The sequence below is a fragment of the Salvelinus fontinalis genome, chromosome 36 (genome assembly GCF_029448725.1).
Source record: "Salvelinus fontinalis isolate EN_2023a chromosome 36, ASM2944872v1, whole genome shotgun sequence".
Taxonomy (NCBI): Eukaryota; Metazoa; Chordata; class Actinopteri; order Salmoniformes; family Salmonidae; genus Salvelinus; species Salvelinus fontinalis.
The window spans coordinates 2,251,773-2,270,885 of record NC_074700.1 but is presented as its reverse complement, the minus strand read 5'-3'; the positions used below and the strand labels follow the sequence as shown (position 1 = coordinate 2,270,885).

General features: G+C 44.6%; 1 protein-coding gene across 1 annotated transcript in view; it reads left to right on the top strand.

The window, feature by feature from the left end:
• LOC129835044 (NACHT and WD repeat domain-containing protein 2-like) overlaps window positions 1-19,113 on the top strand; it is a 90,322-nt gene that overhangs the window by 59,202 nt on the left and 12,007 nt on the right. The window contains exons 5-6 of the mRNA XM_055900385.1: window positions 9,684-9,887; window positions 12,385-12,535. Of these exons, the coding sequence (XP_055756360.1) occupies window positions 9,684-9,887; window positions 12,385-12,535 (355 nt within the window). The remainder of the gene's footprint in view (window positions 1-9,683; window positions 9,888-12,384; window positions 12,536-19,113) is intronic.

Here is a 19,113-nt window from a genome sequence, read left to right as displayed (position 1 = left end):
CACACCTAAAGCCGTGCCGAAGTGACAGGGATGGCGTCCCCATGTGGGTCGCCATCTCCGCCAAAACCAGGGTAATTTCGACACGAAAAACAATATACTTAATTCTACCACAACAAGTAAATAAAAATAATGATAACCTTAATCATGCATAGGAAGAAAAAAAAATAGCACAAAGAAAAGGAACCATAAAAGAAAAAACAAGATATCTAACTTTACACAACACTCGCGCTCATTCACACAATTCCCAGCATGCACCAAACACTCCCAGCAGAGAGAGAGAGAGAGAGAGAGAGAGAGAGAGAGAGAGAGAGAGAGAGAGAGAGAGAGAGAGAGAGAGAGAGAGAGAGAGAGAGAGAGAGAGAGAGAGAGAGAGAGAGAGAGAGAGAGAGAGAGAGAGAGAGAGAGAGAGAGAGAGAGAGAGAGAGAGAGAGAGAGAGATTGTTTTGAATAATCTTTGTTGGGTCTGAGAGTTTTGAATAATCTTTATTGGGTCTGGGAACTGTGGTGGCTTATTTCTGTATTGACCAAATGAGGAGAGTTACAAACTTCACACACCAGTCAGAGTTATATGTAATACATCTTTAATAATAAGAGCATTGCAATAGCCTTTGACTTTCCGTGAAGCAGAGTATGTTACAATCCCTGGTGTCTCTCTGAAAAGGAACTCTCGCTTTGAGGTCATCAACTTTATTATCCAGTGATTGTACATTAGCGAGTAAAATACTCGGGAGCCGTGGGTGGTGTGCACACTAAGTCGAACCAGAATGTTACTGTCTACAAACACTAGGGTTTTATTGGCACTTTACTGTTAGATAACATTCCTTTACAATGTAATATTTACTCTAGAGGGGTGTAATAGTCATAGACCATAAAATGATGTCTCTGTCAATGATCCATACTGTTTACACAGTGTATGATGGGTGCTGTGTTATCTGTTATGGTTATGACATCCTCACAGATAAGACAGGTGGCACTACACGGCCACTAAACACACACACACAAACACACACACACACCCACACAGAAGCACACCTGTCTGGGATTTTTCAAACCTGTCGAGCTGTCGGCGCAATAAAGTAGGTGTCCATGGAAATTGCAGGGGTTGGTTGGCATGGGGATGGTGTCATTGACCAGAGATTAAGCATGACATTGAGGCATGACTTGTTTTTCTAGATTTCCCATATGTAAAATGATGATTCTTTCAGAACGGCACAAGGACATACAACATATCCATTCACAAAGTACAGTTGTTGTTCCTGTTTTGCTACTTTTATACGTGAAATGCAGTAACACTGTAAACACAGCCTCCCATTCAGTCTACATGATATAGTGTTAAGTTGATATGCCTGTTTGTAGACTTGCATTCTGAGAAAGTTGTTTCCCAGGTCGAGGGCATGAGGAAGCCATTTTAACACAAAAAGACGGTAAATAGGAAAACACCATGATCAGATATGATCACAGATCCCAGTCACCATGGCGATGAGACGGCATTTTCAGAAGGGGATTTCCCAACGCCTGCTGTTGAAACCAGTGACTAGTGAAGATGGCTAATGCTAATATGAAGAACGGCATCAAAGTGGTTGTCATCAAACGCTCAACGTTATATAGATGTTGTACCACTCTCTATGAAGTAGCACTTTATTGTGATTCTTCTGATAGATTCTTCTAGTTCCATGACATCTTGATTCAGACGTCCCATGTATACATTTGATCTCCTGTATCCCAATCGCACCAATGCATTTGTTCCTTTCCCCTCACAACTTAATGTGCAGCACAATGGAAAAGTTTGATAGAGAGCGATTTTATAGCCAGATTTATTCATTGATTTGTTGATTTAATTTATGGTGTCTCCTATAACAGTCCATCTCATTCAGTCTGTATTCCACACCTTGAATGCTAGAGTACATATAGACTGGAGTGAAACCTTCCCAAGCATTTGAGGGAAGAACAGTGTAGCTAAAAATCACTTTTTTTTATCCCATTCTATGTCACTTTACACAATTAAGCTGGCTGTTAAGTGCAAGGAGACAAAGCTCTCCTTCCCAAACCTTTGGGCCGCCTTCTTGCTCCCTTCTCCCCCCCTCCCTCCCTCCCTCCTTTCCTCCATAAAAACATCAAAAGCTTCAGTCTGTCCACCTTGATGCCTTACTCTACAGTAGCTGTTGAGGTTCCAAACACGTAATGCTCTCATGATAAGGCAGGCAGGCTGGGTGATAAAGTTATCCAGAGAAACTGTGGCCAGGGACAGCAGGAGGGAGAGCTTTTATTTGTCATTTTTTATTGAACCTATATTTAAAAGTCAGTTAAGAACAAATTCTTATTTACAATGACGGCCTAGGAACAGTGGGTTAACTGCCTTGTTCAGGGGCAGAATGACAGATGTTTACCTTTTAGCTCGGGGTTCTAGCAACCTTTCAGTTACTGGCCCAACACACTAACCACTAGGCTACCTGCCACCCCTAGGAAGAAGATGGAGAAAGAGGGATGAGTGAGAAAGAGGGGAAGAGGGAAGGCTGTAGGAGAGAGTAAGGGAGAACATACAGTGCCTTCAGAAAGCATTCATACCCCTGGAATTATTTCACATTTTGTTGTGTTACACACTGAATTGTACATAGATTAAATATATATATTTTCTCATCTACACACCATACCCCATAATGATAAAGTAAAAAGCATGCTTTTAGAAATATTTGCACATTTATTGAAAATTAAATACAGAAATAGCTCATGTACATACAGTACGTATTGACACCCCTGAGTCAATACTTTGTAAAAGCACCTTTGGCAGCAATTACAGCTGTGAGTCTTTCTGGGTATGTCCAAAAATCTTCAAGCTCTGACAAAATTGTTGTAGATCATTGCTTGACAACCATCTTCAGGTCTTACCATAGATTTTCAAGTAGATTTAAGTCAAAACTGTAACTCGGCCAATCAGGAACATTTGCTGTCTTCTTGATACGCAACTCCAGTGTAGATTTGGCCTTGTGTTTAAGGTTATTGTCCTGTTGAAAGATGAATTGATCTCCCATTGTCTGGTTTTCCTCTAGGATTTTGCCTGTGATTAGCTCCATTCCATTTCTATTTTTATCCTGAAAAACTCCCCAGTCCTTAACATTTAGAAATATACCCATAACATGATGCAACCACCACTATGCTTGAAAATGTGGAGAGTGGTACTCAGTAATGTGTTGTTTTGGATTTTCCCCAAACATAACATTTAGTATTCAGGACAAAAAGTGAATTTCTTTGCCACATTTTTGCAGTATTAGTTTAGTGCCTTGTTGCAAACAAGATTAATGTTTTAGAATATGTTTTATTCTGTACAGGCTTCCTTCTTTTCACTCTGTCAATTAGGTTAGTATTGTGGAGTAACTACAATGTTGTTGATCCATCTTCAGTTTTATCCTATCACAGCCATAAAACTCTGTAACTATTTAAAGCTACCATGGCCTCATGGTGAAATCCCTGATTGGTTTCCTTCCTCTCTGGCAACTGAGTTAGGAAGGACGCCTTTATCTTTGTAGTGACTGGGAGTATTGATGCACCATCCAAAGTGTAATAAATAACTTCACCATGCTCAAATGGATATTCAATGTCTGTTATTTTTTTTACCAATAGTTGCCCTTGTGAGGCAATGGAAAAACACCTTTGGTCTTAGTCGTTGAAAAATCATGTTAAACACTAGTATTGTACTCAGAGTGAGTCCATGCAACTTACTATGTCACTTGTAAAGCACATTTTTACTCCTTAAGTTATTTAGGCTTGCCACAACAAAGGGGTTGAATACTTATTGAGTCAAGACATTTCAGCTTTTCATTTTTAAATAATGTGTTAAAAAATATATATTATACTAATTTTGACATTATGGAGTATTTTGTGAAGGCCGGTGAAAGGTTTTCTTCTTTAATTTAATGAATTTTAAATTCAGGCTGTAGCACAATAAATTGTGGAAAAAATCAAGGGTGTGAATACTTTCTGAAGCCAATGTACATATAGGTAGGTACAAGTGAGAGACAGCGAGGGAAGAGAGAGGGAGTCGGAGAAAGGGAGAGGGGATTGCATCTGGCATCTGTGCAAGTGTGTGTGACAGGACAGTACAGTACATAAAGGGCCAACCCACATGAAAAAATACTATGGTATTCACTGTAGTGTTTGTGCAGACTTAACTGTAGTATTCACTGTATTGTTTTTGAGGACTAAAGTCTGCAAAAACACTATGGAAAATACTAAAGTATATACTGTAGTGTACTGTAGTATTTACAGATAACCATAGCATAAATACTGTAGTAACATAACTGTAGTATATACTATAGTAATTAATTTAGTGTTTTTGCAGATTGCAGTATACTGTAGTTTTTATTGTCGTGTTTCTGTGTACTGTTGTCACGTTCCTGACCTGTTTTCTGGTGTTTTTTATGTGTGTGATGGTCAGGGCGTGAGTTTTGGGTGGGCAGTCTATGTTTTCCGTTTCTATGTTGGTTTTGGGTTGCCTGGTATGGCTCTTGATTAGAGGCAGGTGTTTTGCGTTTTCCTCTAATTGAGAGTCATATTAAGGTAGGGTGTTCTCACTGTTTGTTTGTGGGTGATTGTCACTGTGTCTGTGTTTGTTACACCACACGGTACTGTCTCGTTCGTTCGGGTCGTTCCTGTTTATGTGTTCCTCGTTTCATGTAAGTTCATAGTTTAGGTCTGTCTAGTTCGTTTTGTTGTTTTGTAAAATTATTCAAGTGTTCTTCGTGTGTTTAGTTTCGTCTTGTTTAATAAAGTTCATTATGTATTCACAACCCGCTGCGCCTTGGTCAACTCACTCACCAAAAGAGAGCCGTTACAGAATCACCCACCAAACCCAGATCAAGCAGCGGGTTAACGGACAGCAACGACAGCAGCAGCGCAACTTGGGAGGATGTTTTGGACGGGAAAGGTTGCTACACATGGGAGGAGATCCTGGCTGGAAGGGATCGCCTCCCATGGGAACAGCTGGAGGCACTGAGGAGAGCAGAGGCAACCGGAGAAGGGAACCGGAGTTATGAGGGGACGCGTCTAGCACGGAAGCCCGAAAAGCCCGTGAGTACCACCCAAAAATTTCTTGGGGGGAGGCTAAGAGGTAGTGGGCCGAGGGCAGGTAGGAGACCTGCGCCCACTTCCCAGGCTAACCGTGGAGAGCGGGAGTACGGGCAGACACCATGTTACGCAGTAGAGCGCACGGTGTCTCCTGTACGGGTGCATAGCCCAGTGCGGGTTATTCCACCTCCCCGCACTGGTAGGGCTAGATTGGGCATTGAGCCAAATGTCATGAGGCCGGCCCCACATATCTGGCCACCAGTACGTGTCCTTGGGCCGGCTTACATGGCACCAGCCTTACGCATGGTGTCCCCGGTTCGCCAACACAGCCCAGTGCGGGTTATTCCACCTCCCCGCACTGGACGGGCTACGGGGAGCATGCAACCAGGTAAGGTTGGGCAGGCTCAGTGCTCAAGGGAGACAGTACGCCTACACGGTCCGGTATTTCCGGCGCTACCTCCTCGCCCCATCCCAGTACCACCAGTGCCTACACCACGCACCAGGCTTCCAGTGCGTTTTAAGAGCCCTGTTCCTCCTCCACGCACTCTCCCTATGGTGCGTGTCTCCAGCCCAGTGCCTCCAGTTCCGGCACCACGCACTAAGCCATCTGTGCGTCTCCAGAGCCCTGTACGCACTGTTCCTTCTCCCCGCACTCGCCCTGAGGTGCGTGCCCTCAGCCCGGTACCTCCAGTTCCGGTACCACGCACCAGGCCTATAGTGCGCTTCGAGAGGTCAGTGTGCCCTGTCCCTGCGCCCCGCACTAGCCTTGAAGTGCGTGCCGTCATCCCGGTACCTCCAGTTCCGGCACCACGCACCAGGCCTACTGTGCGCCTCAGCAGGGCAGAGTTGGCCGTCTGCCCAACGCCTTCTGCACTGCCTGTCTGCCCAGCGCCGTCTGAGCCATCTGTCTGCCCAGCACCGTCTGAGCCATCTGTCTGCCCAGCGCCGTCTGAGCCATCTGTCTGCCCAGCGCCGTCTGAGCCATCTGTCTGCCCAGCGCCGTCTGAGCCATCTGTCTGCCCAGCGCCGTCTGAGCCATCTGTCTGCCCAGCGCCGTCTGAGCCATCTGTCTGCCCAGCGCCGTCTGAGCCATCCGTCTGCCCAGCGCCGTCTGAGCCATCCGTCTGCCACGAGCCATTAGAGCCGTCCGTCAGTCAGGAGCCGCTAGAGCCGTCCGTCAGTCAGGAGCCGCTAGAGCCGTCCGTCAGTCAGGAGCCGCCAGAGCCGCCAGCCAGTCAGGAGCCGCCAGAGCCGCCAGCCAGTCAGGAGCCGCCAGAGCCGCCAGCCAGTCAGGAGCCGCCAGAGCCGCCAGCCAGTCAGGAGCCGCCAGAGCCGCCAGCCAGTCAGGAGCCGCCAGAGCCGCCAGCCAGTCAGGAGCCGCCAGAGCCGCCAGCCAGTCAGGAGCCGCCAGAGCCGCCAGCCAGTCAGGAGCCGCCAGAGCCGCCAGCCAGTCAGGAGCCGCCAGAGACGCCAGCCAGTCATGAGCTGCCCTCCGGTCATGAGCTGCCTTACAGTCATGAGCTGCCCTACAGTCATGAGCTGCCCTACAGTCATGAGCTGCCCTACAGTCATGAGCTGCCCTACAGTCATGAGCTGCCCTACAGTCATGAGCTGCCCTACAGTCATGAGCTACCCTACAGTCATGAGCTGCCCTACAGTCATGAGCTGCCACTCAGCCCGGACCTGCCAGAGTCCCTCAGCCCGGACCTGCCAGAGTCCCTCAGCCCGGACCTGCCAGAGTCCCTCAGCCCGGACCTGCCAGAGTCCCTCAGCCCGGACCTGCCAGAGTCCCTCAGCCCGGACCTGCCAGAGTCCCTCAGCCCGGACCTGCCAGAGTCCCTCAGCCCGGACCTGCCAGAGTCCCTCAGCCCGGTGCTGACCCTTATCCCGGTGCTGCCCCTTATCCCGGTGCTGCCCCTTATCCCGGTGCTGCCCCTTCATTTAGGTGGTTTTAGTTGGAGGGTGGTCATTGGGAGGGGGATACAGAAGCGGGGAGTGACTATGGTGTTGTGGGGACAGCGTCCGGAGCCTGAGCCACCACCGTGGTCAGATGCCCACCCAGACCCTCCCCTGGACTTTGTGCTGGTGCGCCCGGCGTTCGCACCTTGAGGGGGGGGTTCTGTCACGTTCCTGACCTGTTTTCTGGTGTTTTTTATGTGTGTGATGGTCAGGGCGTGAGTTTTGGGTGGGCAGTCTATGTTTTCCGTTTCTATGTTGGTTTTGGGTTGCCTGGTATGGCTCTTGATTAGAGGCAGGTGTTTTGCGTTTTCCTCTAATTGAGAGTCATATTAAGGTAGGGTGTTCTCACTGTTTGTTTGTGGGTGATTGTCACTGTGTCTGTGTTTGTTACACCACACGGTACTGTCTCGTCTCGTTCGTTCGGTCGTTCCTGTTTATGTGTTCCTCGTTTCATGTAAGTTCATAGTTTAGGTCTGTCTAGTTCGTTTTGTAAAATTATTCAAGTGTTCTTCGTGTGTTTAGTTTCGTCTTGTTTAATAAAGTTCATTATGCATTCACAACCCGCTGCGCCTTGGTCAACTCACTCCCCAAAAGAGAGCCGTTACAACTGTAATATTTGTAATATTTGCTGTAGTGTTTTTGCTGACATTGTATGTGTAAACTTTCTCTAATCTCTCTCACACACACCAATCCACCCACCCACCAATGACACAGACACACAATTGCAGTCACTCACCCATCCTGTCCTTTCCTGCTGTCCCTGCAAGGCAGAGACTTTGTCAGCAGCTCAGAGAATGACTCTCCCTCTCTCTCTCCTTCTATCTCAATCTCTCTCTTTCCATCTCTCTCACTCTGTCTAAGCTTAGTTCAGCTCTTTCCCAGATGTCTCCATCCCCCAAATGACAAACTGATCTGCAGTTCCCACAAATAGCTCTGCCGTACTCTGGCTCCGTTAAAGAAAACAGCTGATGGAGGGTTCCGATTGGAACTGTCATTAGTTCCTAACGAGGAGAATGTATCTCATCTCACGCTGTTTTTTTTTAAACGTTCCATTCCCTTTATGTCAGGGAGCTTGTTGTGATCTCGGTCAGCGTCTATGTACGACTGTCACTTTTTTTCATGTCTTGAAACAGCTGACATACCTCAACTCTCTCCCTCAGATCTCTTGCCAGGCAATTTCAGGGGAACTGCCTCCATTTTGTTCAGCGGGCCCCGAATCGAAATTGGTTTGGGTAGAAAAAATAGCTAGCCAAACCCTATTAATTTGTCTTTCGCTGTACCTCCAACTTGTTTCCCCAAGAAAAGACAGGAAACAAACCCAAATACAAGCCACTAATTGGATCTTGGTCAGTTTTATTCATCAAAAAGACTTGATTGTACAATAAGTCACATGTACAGAAAACACATAGAAAAGACACTAATTTGATAGCGATTGTTTTTTTTCCTCAAAAGGGGCATTTGTCAGAGATAGAGCTGATCTTACACTATGCCAGGAACGCAAAGTCGCGTTCTGGAATTGATGTGCCTTTGCCGACGGCAGACTGACATCATTTTTTGCTTGAGAGAGTTCACAGTCGTTTCCATCCCTTCTCTCTACCCCGCGGGTATCAGTGTGTGGTTCCTACTCAAGGCGTAGTACTGCAGTAGGGATCAGCTGGATATTCGCTATGCTTTCCAGTGATGTTCTGCTTTTGCTCCCATTCTCCTCGCATGCGTGTGATTCTGCACAGCAAGCCTCGACTGGTAATTGTTCCTAATAATGGTGTAATGGTAATGGTAATTGGTGTAATTGTTCCTAATAATGGTCATGAATTGGTCGTCGCTCAAAAGCATATTGAGAAGTGTGGTTCTGTGTGATAAGAAAGAGAATGAGCTAGTGCAGATTCTTTCAGTGTGATAGGCAAAGAAAGTAAGATTAAATAAAACATTATTATTCTATCAAGCATGTGTGAGCAGTGTGGCTTTATATCATTTTGTATCCCTGGCCATACTATTATAGGGAGACCGTGGTGATCATCGTGATAATGGCGGTGTTGCTGTTGAAGATGATAATGATGAAGATTATGCTATTCATGACAACAGTGCACCTTTAATCTTCGGTTACTGGCCCAATGCTCTTAATCACCAAGCTGTCTTCCACTCTGTACCAACAGACATATCCATACTCCAATATTCCATTCCATACAATTAATTTACATTCAAAGCAGCTACCCACACACTGACAAAGACAACAGACAAATTAATAGCAAATACAATACATTTCTGATACACTCAGCACTTCGCCATGACCATTTACTTTGCCCAGTTGTTTGCCTTTCAGTCTAGCCGTGTACTGTGAATTCACATTCTAAAAGGAAGAAAATAAAACAGAAAACATGATGAACTCTAAGCCTCGGGTGACAGAGCAGACCGGTACACACAAGACACACTAATGAAATACTGTCACTGTCTCCCTGTTCGCCTGGATGCCTTCACACAATAAGCACTTCAAGGCAAAAGGCTGTGCAGAGAATCATAATCATAGTCTCAAAGATACTCCGAGATTGAGTGTACCTACGAACCTTGAAACCAATGATAATAGAATGTCAAGTGGTGATGATGATGACCGTTCCACCTCTCTCCATCTTTCTTCCCTCATTCCTTGTTCCTTTCCTTGCTCATAGGGGCTGGTGGGGGAGAAGTATGGCAGTTTCCGCGTTCCAGGGGAAGTGGAAGCTCCAGAGTTTGAGAGGATCCTGGATGCGGCGGTGGAGGCGGGGCTAGACACACACATCCTGGAGGAGTGGTACTGCCGAGACGAGAATGCCGTGCCACCAGCCTACTACCTCAAACCCAAAGGCCAGATGTTGAAGAACTTCCAGAACTCAGTAAGATTTGAACCATTCTACCACAAACCCTGCCACACCAAACCCTACTACTTTAAACCCAAAGCCCGAACTACAAAAACTCAGTAAGATGAATCCTGAACCCTTTGGCCTTAAATCAATAGAACGTTATGCCAAGATCCTAACCCAGTGGTTCTGGAATGGTAGTTGAGTGGGCCGTGGCCAGTTTCACTTGGATCATGGCAAAGACTAACTGAGTAGGTCTCAGTTAGACTTACCCAAGATAATGAAACATCCTTACGGACAGCCAAAACTTTCTTCAGTATCATATTCACATTGGAATAGGGAACTTTTCTGCTGTGTTTTTGTCTAAGCCAAATGTTATGCTTGAACACATGTCCTTGGGTTCACAGTCACAAATTGCTTTTTAAAGCAGCAGTAAAATTAGCTAGTAAAAGTCATTTGTCAACAACTCTCAACCCTTCTTTTATACAAAACTTTTCAACTTCAACTTTCTGCCCCCGTTAGAATTTGTGGGCCTCGTGGAAAGTTTATGAGAGCTATAAAGATGCACCCTTTATTTTCTTAAAAGAATCAAAAGCTTGGTAAAATTACTGTGAGTTGGGACTAGCAGTAAACATATCTGCAGATATCCACCTATCCATTTAACTACAGTGCTAGGCAAGTTAGTTTTAAGGTAAGCATATTACATATGCTGTAGTGGCTAGCTAAACGTTTGTGTATACCTGTGTAACAGTCACCATGTAACTACAGCTGCTTTGTCTGACTAAATGTTAGTGCCTGTGTCACTGTGTGCTAGGTTAGCATGCTGTGAAAGCTAGCTAAACATTAGCGCCTTTGTCACTCAATGCAGCTCTTCCTCTTGGATGGAGGTTGGAGGGAAATTAGAAAAACAGCAGGGTTGGCATCCTGGAATCTTCTCTCATGAATATCATTGACTTCCTCTCTCCAGGCATGTCTACTGTAGCTCTAGGGTATTAGACACAAAAACAAACACAATAGGATCAGCAGGTATAGATTGCATTTCCACTATAGTGTGTCTCTGTGGTCCATTTCAGCTTGTGGAGATAATGCACTATATTGCATCGGGTTTGCCATGGGCCAAAACAACTCCAACAGTTTCTACTATTTACCAACTCAACTTTCTTCCTTTTGCCAACTTCTATAGGTCTCTGGCTTTGTTAAGACTACCATCCAAACCAACATCAATAGCTTACCAATTGAGATAGCTATGTATTCTTTAATCTACTATATACACTACATAACAAGGAGAATGTGGACACATGCACGTCGAACGTCTCATTCCAAATGTATGGGAATTAAAATGGAGTTGGTCCCCCCTTTGCTGCTATAACAGCCTTGACTCTTCTGGGAAGGCATTCCACTAGATGTTGGAACATTGCTGCGGGGACTTGCTTCTATTCAGCCACGAGAGCTTTAGTGAGGTCAGGCACTGATGTTGGGCGATTAGGCCTAGCTCTCTTTCCAATTCATCCCAAAGGTGTTCTATGGATTTGAGGTCAGGGCTCTGTGCAGGCCAGTCAAGTTCTTCCACACCGATCTCAACAAACCATTTCTGTATGGACTTCACTTTGTGCACGGGGGCATTGTCATGCTGAAACAGGACAGGGCTTTCCCCAAACTTTTGCCACAAAGTTGGAAGCACAGAATCATCTTCAATGTCATTGTATGCTGTAGTGTTAAGATTTCCCTTCACTGGAACTAAGGGGTCTAGCCGAACCACAAAAAAACAGCCCCAGACCATGATTCCTCCTCCACCAAACTTTCAGTTGGAACTATGCATTCAGGCAAGTAGCCGTTCTCCTGGCATCTGACAAACCCAGATTTGTCCGTCGGACTGCCAGATGGTGAAGCGTGATTCATCACTCCAGAGAACGCGTTTCCACTGCTTCAGAGTCAGCTAGCTTTACACCACTCCAGCCGACACTTGGCATTGCACATGATGATATTAGGCTTGTGTGCGGCTGCTAGGCCATGGAAACCCTTTTCATGAAGGTCCCAACAAACAGTTATTGTGATGACGTTGCTTCAAGAGGCAGTTTGGAACTCGGTAGTGAATGTGGCAACCGAGGACAGAGGATGTCTACGCGCTTCAGTACACGGCAATCCTGTTCTGTGAGCTTGTCTGGCCTACCACTTCGCAGCTGAGCCGTTGTTGCTCCTAGATGTTTCCAATTCACAATAACAGCACTTACAATTGACCGGGTTCAGCTCTAACAGGGTCGAAATTTGACGAACTGTCTTGTTGGAAAGGTGGAAGCTTATTACAGTACCACGTTGAAAGTCACTGAGCTCTTCAGTAAGGCCATTCTACTGCCAATGTTTGTCTATAGAGATTGCATTTTATACACCTGTCAGTAACGAATCTGGCTGAAATAGCCGAATCCACTAATTTGAAGATGTGTCCATATGCTTCTGTATAGTGTATGTTCAAAGAAGCGTAACTGTGTGCCAATTTCAATATTAAAAACTCCCTTACTCTCCCTCTCTTCTACAGATGGAGTCGAGTAGTGCAGCCAAGATGAAGAACGACAAGGCGTGGAGGAACGTGTCTGAGGAGATCAAGAGGATCTTCCGTAGGTCTGTCCTGCAGCTCCAGGAGAAGGGCACCATGAAGCCCCCTCAAGCCAAGAAATTCCTCTGCTCTGGTATGTAGGCTGCTCCTGTCTTCTCTTCTTCTCCTTCTTTTGTGTTTATTCAATGTTCTTCTTTGTCTGTTTTCTTTTTAGCTTTTTCTACTTCTTCTACTAGGGTGTTGTATCTTGTGTTATTCAGTTCTGTGGTGTTCTCTTGTTTACATAATAATGTTAATTGAGCTATACTGTATAACCAATATACGTTTGTTGGGTCCATTAATTGGGCAGAGAACATTTAACTGGGGGAGTAGTTCTCAGGCTTTAGTTAAATCGGTTAAGTAATTATTATGATTATTTTATGGTAGCAATCAGTTTTCCTCATGAGCCAATGCGAATGTACCATCAGAGCCTCTTCGGTTTAAAGAAAAATACAGATAAGCCTTGTCATACAGCCCAGATATAACCCTAAACAGATTTATCTGAACATTCATTGCCACCCTCTGTGTTTACAATTTAAAGCATGTATGCCCTAGAGTGCTCCAAAAGTCTTCCAAATTGGGTCTAATTGGACTAAAAGTCCCTCTATTTGGGCTAATCTAATAAGCACTGATCTAATTGGGCACTATCATTTTTGGGGGCTCAGTGCTTGATGCGTCACTACAGACCCTGGTTTGATTCCAGGCTGTATCACAACCGGCCGTGACTGGGAGTCCCATAGGGCGGTGCACAGTTGGCCCAGCATCTTGGCCCAATATCATCCATTTTGAGGATGAGAGAAAAATAAGTATATTCCAGGTATCTGCAAGGTGTTTCTCTGGCGTCTCTCTGTAGCCTTTTTTGACTGATGTACTGTGAAAGGTTTCTGGAGTTTTGTGGGACATTGGCATCGTGGGTACCCGCTGGGTTTCTTTGTAGGCCAGGCATTTGTACCGAGAGAGAAAGCAGCAACACTGCTCGTGGCAGCCTACTTTGTAAATAATATATGGGGAGTTTCGAAGTTTTTTCAAACTATTTTCCCCTGCTGAGCCATATACGCTGTGGACATTACAAATTCACACAGTCATTTCACTTAATTCCCAAATCAAATCAAATCTTATTTGTCACATGAATACAACAGGTGTAGATCTTACAGTGAAATGCTTACTTACAAGCCCATAACCAACAATGCTTTAAGAAGTTAAGAAGAAAATCATGCTAAGTAAAAAATAGATAAGAAAAAATAAATAATAATTAAAATAATTAAATAGCAGCAGTAAAATAACAATAGCGAGGCTATATACGGTCGTGGCCAAAAGTTGAGAATGACACAAATATTAATTTCCACAAAGTTTGCTGCTTCACTGTCTTTAGATATTTTTGTCAGATGTTACTATGGAATACTGAAGTATAATTACAAGCATTTCATAAGTGTCAAAGGCTTTTATTGAAAATTACATGAAGTTGATGCAAAGAGTCAATATTTGCAGTGTTGACCATTCTTTTTCAAGACCTCTGCAATCTGCCCTGGCATGCTGTCAATTAACTTCTGGGCCACATCCTGACTGATGGCACCCCAGTCTTGCATAATCAATTTGTGGGTTTTTGTTTGTCCACCCGCCTCTTGAGGATTGACCACAAGTTCTCAATGGGATTAAGATCTGGGGAGTTTCTTGGCCATGAACCCAAAATATCTATGTTTTGTTCCCCGAGCTAATAAGTTATCACTTTTGCCTTATGGCAAGGTGCTCCATCAAGCTGGAAAAGGCATTGTTTGTCACCAAACTGTTCCTGGATGGTTGGGAGAAGTTGCTCTCGGAGGATGTGTTGGTACCATTCTTTATTCATGGCTATGTTCTTAGGCAAAATTGTGAGTGAGCCCACTCCCTTGGCTGAGAAGCAACCCCACACATGAATGGCATGGCACAGGACTGATGGTAGCACTCACCTTGTCTTTTTTCCGGATGCCCCAAACAATCCGAAAGGGGATTCATCAGAGAAAATGACTTTACCCCAGTCCTCAGCAGTCCAATCCCTGTACCTTTTGCAGAATATCAGTCTGTCCCTGATGTTTTTCCTGGAGAGAAGTGATTTCTTTGCTGCCCTTCTTGACACCAGGCCATTCTCCAAAAGTCTTCACCTCACTGTGCGTGCAGAAGCACTCACACCTGCCTGCTGCCATTCCTGAGCAAGCTCTGTACTGGTGGTGTCCCGATCCCGCAGCTGAATCAACTTTAGGAGACGATCCTGGCACTTGCTGGACTTTCTTGGGTGCCCTGAAGCCTTCTTCACAACAATTGAACCGCTCTCCTTGAAGTTCTTGATGATCCGATAAATGGTTGATTTAGGTGCAATCTTACTGGCAGCAATATCCTTGCCTGTGAAGCCCTTTTTGTGCAAAGCAATGATGATGGCACGTGTTTCCTTGCAGGTAACCATGGTTGACAGAGGAAGTACAATGATTCCAAGCACCACCCTCCTTTTGAAGCTTCCAGTCTGTTATTCAAACTCAATCAACATGACAGAGTGATCTCCAGCCTTGTCCTCGTCAACACTCACACCTGTGTTAACGAGGGAAGCACTGGCATGATGTCAGCTGGTCCTTTTGTTGCAGGGCTGAAATGCAGTGGACATTTATTTTGGGGATTCAGTTATTTGCATGGCAAAGAGGGACATTTCAATTGATCTGATCACTCTTCATAACATTCTGGAGTATATGCAAATTGCCATCACACAAACTGAGACAGCAGACATTGTGAAAATTAATATTTGTGTCGTTCTCAAAACTTTTGGCCATGACTGTACAGTACAGGGGGTACCAGTACAGAGTCAATGTGCCGGGGCACCGGTTAGTCGATGTAATTGAGTTAACCTGTCTAGGATCAGCGTGGCGCTAGCGGCACACCCCCCCCCCCCCACTGAAAAACCAGTGCCGCGAAATTCAAAAAAAATATTTTTTTAAAATATTTAACTTTCACACATTAAAGTCCAATACAGCTAATGAAAGACACAGATCTTGTGAATCCAGTCAACATTTCCGATTTTTAAAATGTTTTACAGGGAAGACACAATATGTAAAGATGTACATCTATTACCTAAAAAACACATTAGCATAATCCACCATCTTTTATTTGTCCACCAACACCAGTAGCCATCACCAATTCGGCTAAACTAAGATATTTATAGCCCCTAACCAACAAAAAAACTCATTAGATGACAGTCTGATAACATATTTATGGTATGGGATAGGTTTTGTTAGAAAAAAGTGCATATTTCAGGTAGATGGCATAGTTTACAATTGCACCCACCATCACAAATGGACTAGAATAATTACAATGAGCAACGTGTTTACCTAACTACTAATCATCAAACATTTCGTAAAAATACACAGCATACACGAATCGAAAGACACAGATCCTGTGAATACAGACAATATTTCAGATTTTCTAAGTGTCTTACAGCGAAAACACAATAAATCGTTATATTAGCTTAGCACATAGCAATTAGCAGCCCAGCATTGATTCTAGCCAAAGTGAGCGATAAAAGTCAACATCGCCAAAAGATATTAATTTTTTCACTAACCTTCTCAGAATTCTTCCGATGACACTCCTGTAACATCACATTACAACATGCATATACAGTTTGATCGAAAATGTTTATATTTAGCCACCAAAATCATGGTTAGACAATGTGAAATGTAGCTCAGCTGGTCAGAAAATGTCCTTGCGCCACTTAGACAGTGATCTACTCTTATACATAAATACTCATAAACGTGACTAAAAAATATAGGGTGGACAGGGATTGATAGACAATTTAATTCTTAATACAATTGCGTTATTACATTTTTTAATTTATCCTTACTTTTCAATACAGTTTGCGCCAAGCGAAGCTACGTCAAAAAACATGGCGTCCTAAGCCACTAAAATGTTTCGACAGAAACACGATTTATCATAATAAAAATGTCCTACCTTGAGCTGTTCTTCCATCAGTATCTTGGGCAAAGGATCCTTTCTTGGGAGAAATCGTCTTTTGGTGGAAAGCTGTCCTCTTGCCATGTGGAAATGTCAACTGAGTTCGGGATGAACTGAAAAGCATGCCCAACTTTTCACATCGTTGCAAAAATAAATGTCCCAAAATCGCACTAAACGGATATAAATTGCTATAAAACGCTTTAAATTAACTACCTTATGATGTTTTTAACTCCTATAACGAGTGAAAAGATGACCGGAGAAATATAACAGGCTAAACTAACGCTTGGAACAGGAGAGGGTCGGTGTCTTCCACGCGCGTTACGCAGCAAGAAAAGACTTGCTAGCTAAAGGTTTTTTTCATTTGTAGGGCCTGTGAACGAGCAATCGACCCCGTTGGAATCGTCATCACGTAAAGGCATCCAGGGGAAGACGTAAGAAGTGTCCGTATAGTCATAGCAACGACAGTGCCCTTTTAACTGACTTCAGAAAAGTGGCCAACATTTCTCAAATCTGACTCCATGTCAGGGAAATTGCTGTAGAATGGGCTCTGTTCCACTTAGAGACAAAATTTCAACTCCTATAGAAACTATAGACTGTTTTCTATCCAATAATAATAATAATATGCATATTGTACGATCAAGGATTTTGTGGGAAGCCGTTTAAAAAATTAGCCACATTAGCATAAATAGTCTAAACAGCGCCCCCATCCCCAACAGGTTAATTATGTACATGTAGGTAGAGTTAAAGTGACCACGCATAGATAATAAACCGAGAGTAGCAGCAGCATAAAAGAGGGGTCACAATCATCTAGTTTGTCTTGATCACGTTGAAGGAGAGGTTTTTGTCCTGGAACAACACAGCCAGGTCTCTGAACTCCTCCAAATAGGCTGTCTCATCGTTGTTGGTGAACAAACCTACCACTGTTGTGTCATTGGCAAACTTGACGATGGTGTTGGAGTCGTGCCTGGTCATGCAGTCATGAGTGAACAGGGAGTACAGGAGGGACTGAGCACACACCACTGAGGGGCCCCCGTGTTGAGCATCAATGTGGCAGATGTGTTGTTACCTACCCTTACCACCTGGCGGTGGCCCATCAGGAAGTCCAGGATCCATTTGCAGAGGGAGGTGTTTAGTCCCAGGGTCCTTAGCTTAGTGATGAGCGTTGAGAGCACTATGGTGTTGAACGCTGAGCTATAGTCAATGAATAGCATTCTCACATAGGTGTTCCTTTTGTCCAGGTAGGAAAGGGCAGTGTTGAGTGGAATAGAGATTGCATCATCTGTGGATCTGTTTGGGCGGTATGCAAATTGGAGTGGGTCTATGGTTTCTGGGATAATGTTGATGTGAGCCATGACCAGTCTTTCAAAGCACTTCATGGCTACCGACATGAATGCTACGAGGTGGCAGTCATTTAGGCAGGTTACCTTAGTGTTCTTGGGCATGGGGACTATGGTGGTCTGTTTGAAACATGTTGGTATTACAGACTCAGTCAGGGACAGGTTGAAAATGTCAGTGAAGATGCTTGCCAGTTGGTCAGAGCATGCTCGGAATACATGTCCTGGTAATCCGTCTGGCCATCCAGCCTTGTAAATGTTGACCTGTTTAAAGGTCTTACTCACATTGTCTACGGAGAGCGTGATCACACAGTCGTGCGGAAAAGCTGATGCTCTCATGCATGCTTCAGTGTTAATCAAAATGAGCTTTAGCTTGTCTGGTAGCCTTGTGTCACGGGGCAGCTCACGGCTGTGCTTCCCTTTGTAGACTGTAATAGTTTGCAAGCCCTGCCACATCCGACGAGCGTCAGAGCCGGTGTAGTATGATTCAATCTTAGTCCTGCATTGATGCTTTGCCTGTTTGATGGATCGTCGGATTGCATAGCAGGATTTCTTATAAGCTTCCGGGTTAGAGTCCCGCTCCTTTAAAGCGGCAGCTCTACCCTTTAGCTCAGTGCGATGTTGACTGTAATCCATGGCTTCTGGTTGGGGTATGTATGTACGGTCACTGTGGGGACAACGTCATCGATGCACTTATTGATGAAGCCAGTGACTGATGTGGTGTACTCCTCAATGCCATCGGAAGAATCGCGGAACATATTCCAGTGTGTGCTAGCAAAACAGTCCTGTAGTTTAGCATCTGCTTCATCTCACCGCTTTCTTATTGACCCAGTCACTGGTGCTTCCTGCTTAGTTTTTGTTTGTAAGCAGGAATCAGGAGGATAGAATTATGGTCAGATTTGCCAAATGGAGGGCAAGGGAGAGCTTTGTACGCGTCTCTATGTGTGGAGTAAAGGTGGCCTAGAGTTTTTTTCCCCTCTGGTTGCACATTTAACATGCTAGTAGAAATTAAGAAAAACGGATTTGAGTTTTCCTGCATTAATGTCCCCGGCCACTAGGATTGCCGCCTCTGAATGAGCATTTTCCTGTTTACTTATGGCCGTATACAGCTCATTGAGTGCGGTCTTAGTGCCAGCATCGATTTGTGGTGGTATGTAGACAGCTACGAAATATACCGATGAAAACTCTCCTGGTAAATATTGTGATCTACAGCTTATCATGAGATACTCTATCTCAGGTGAGCAAAACCTCGAGACTTCCTTAGATATCGTGCAGCAGCTGTTGTTTACAAATATACACAAACCTCCACCCCTTGTCTTACCAGAGGCCGCTGTTCTATCCTGACGAAAAAGCTTAAAACCCGCCAGCT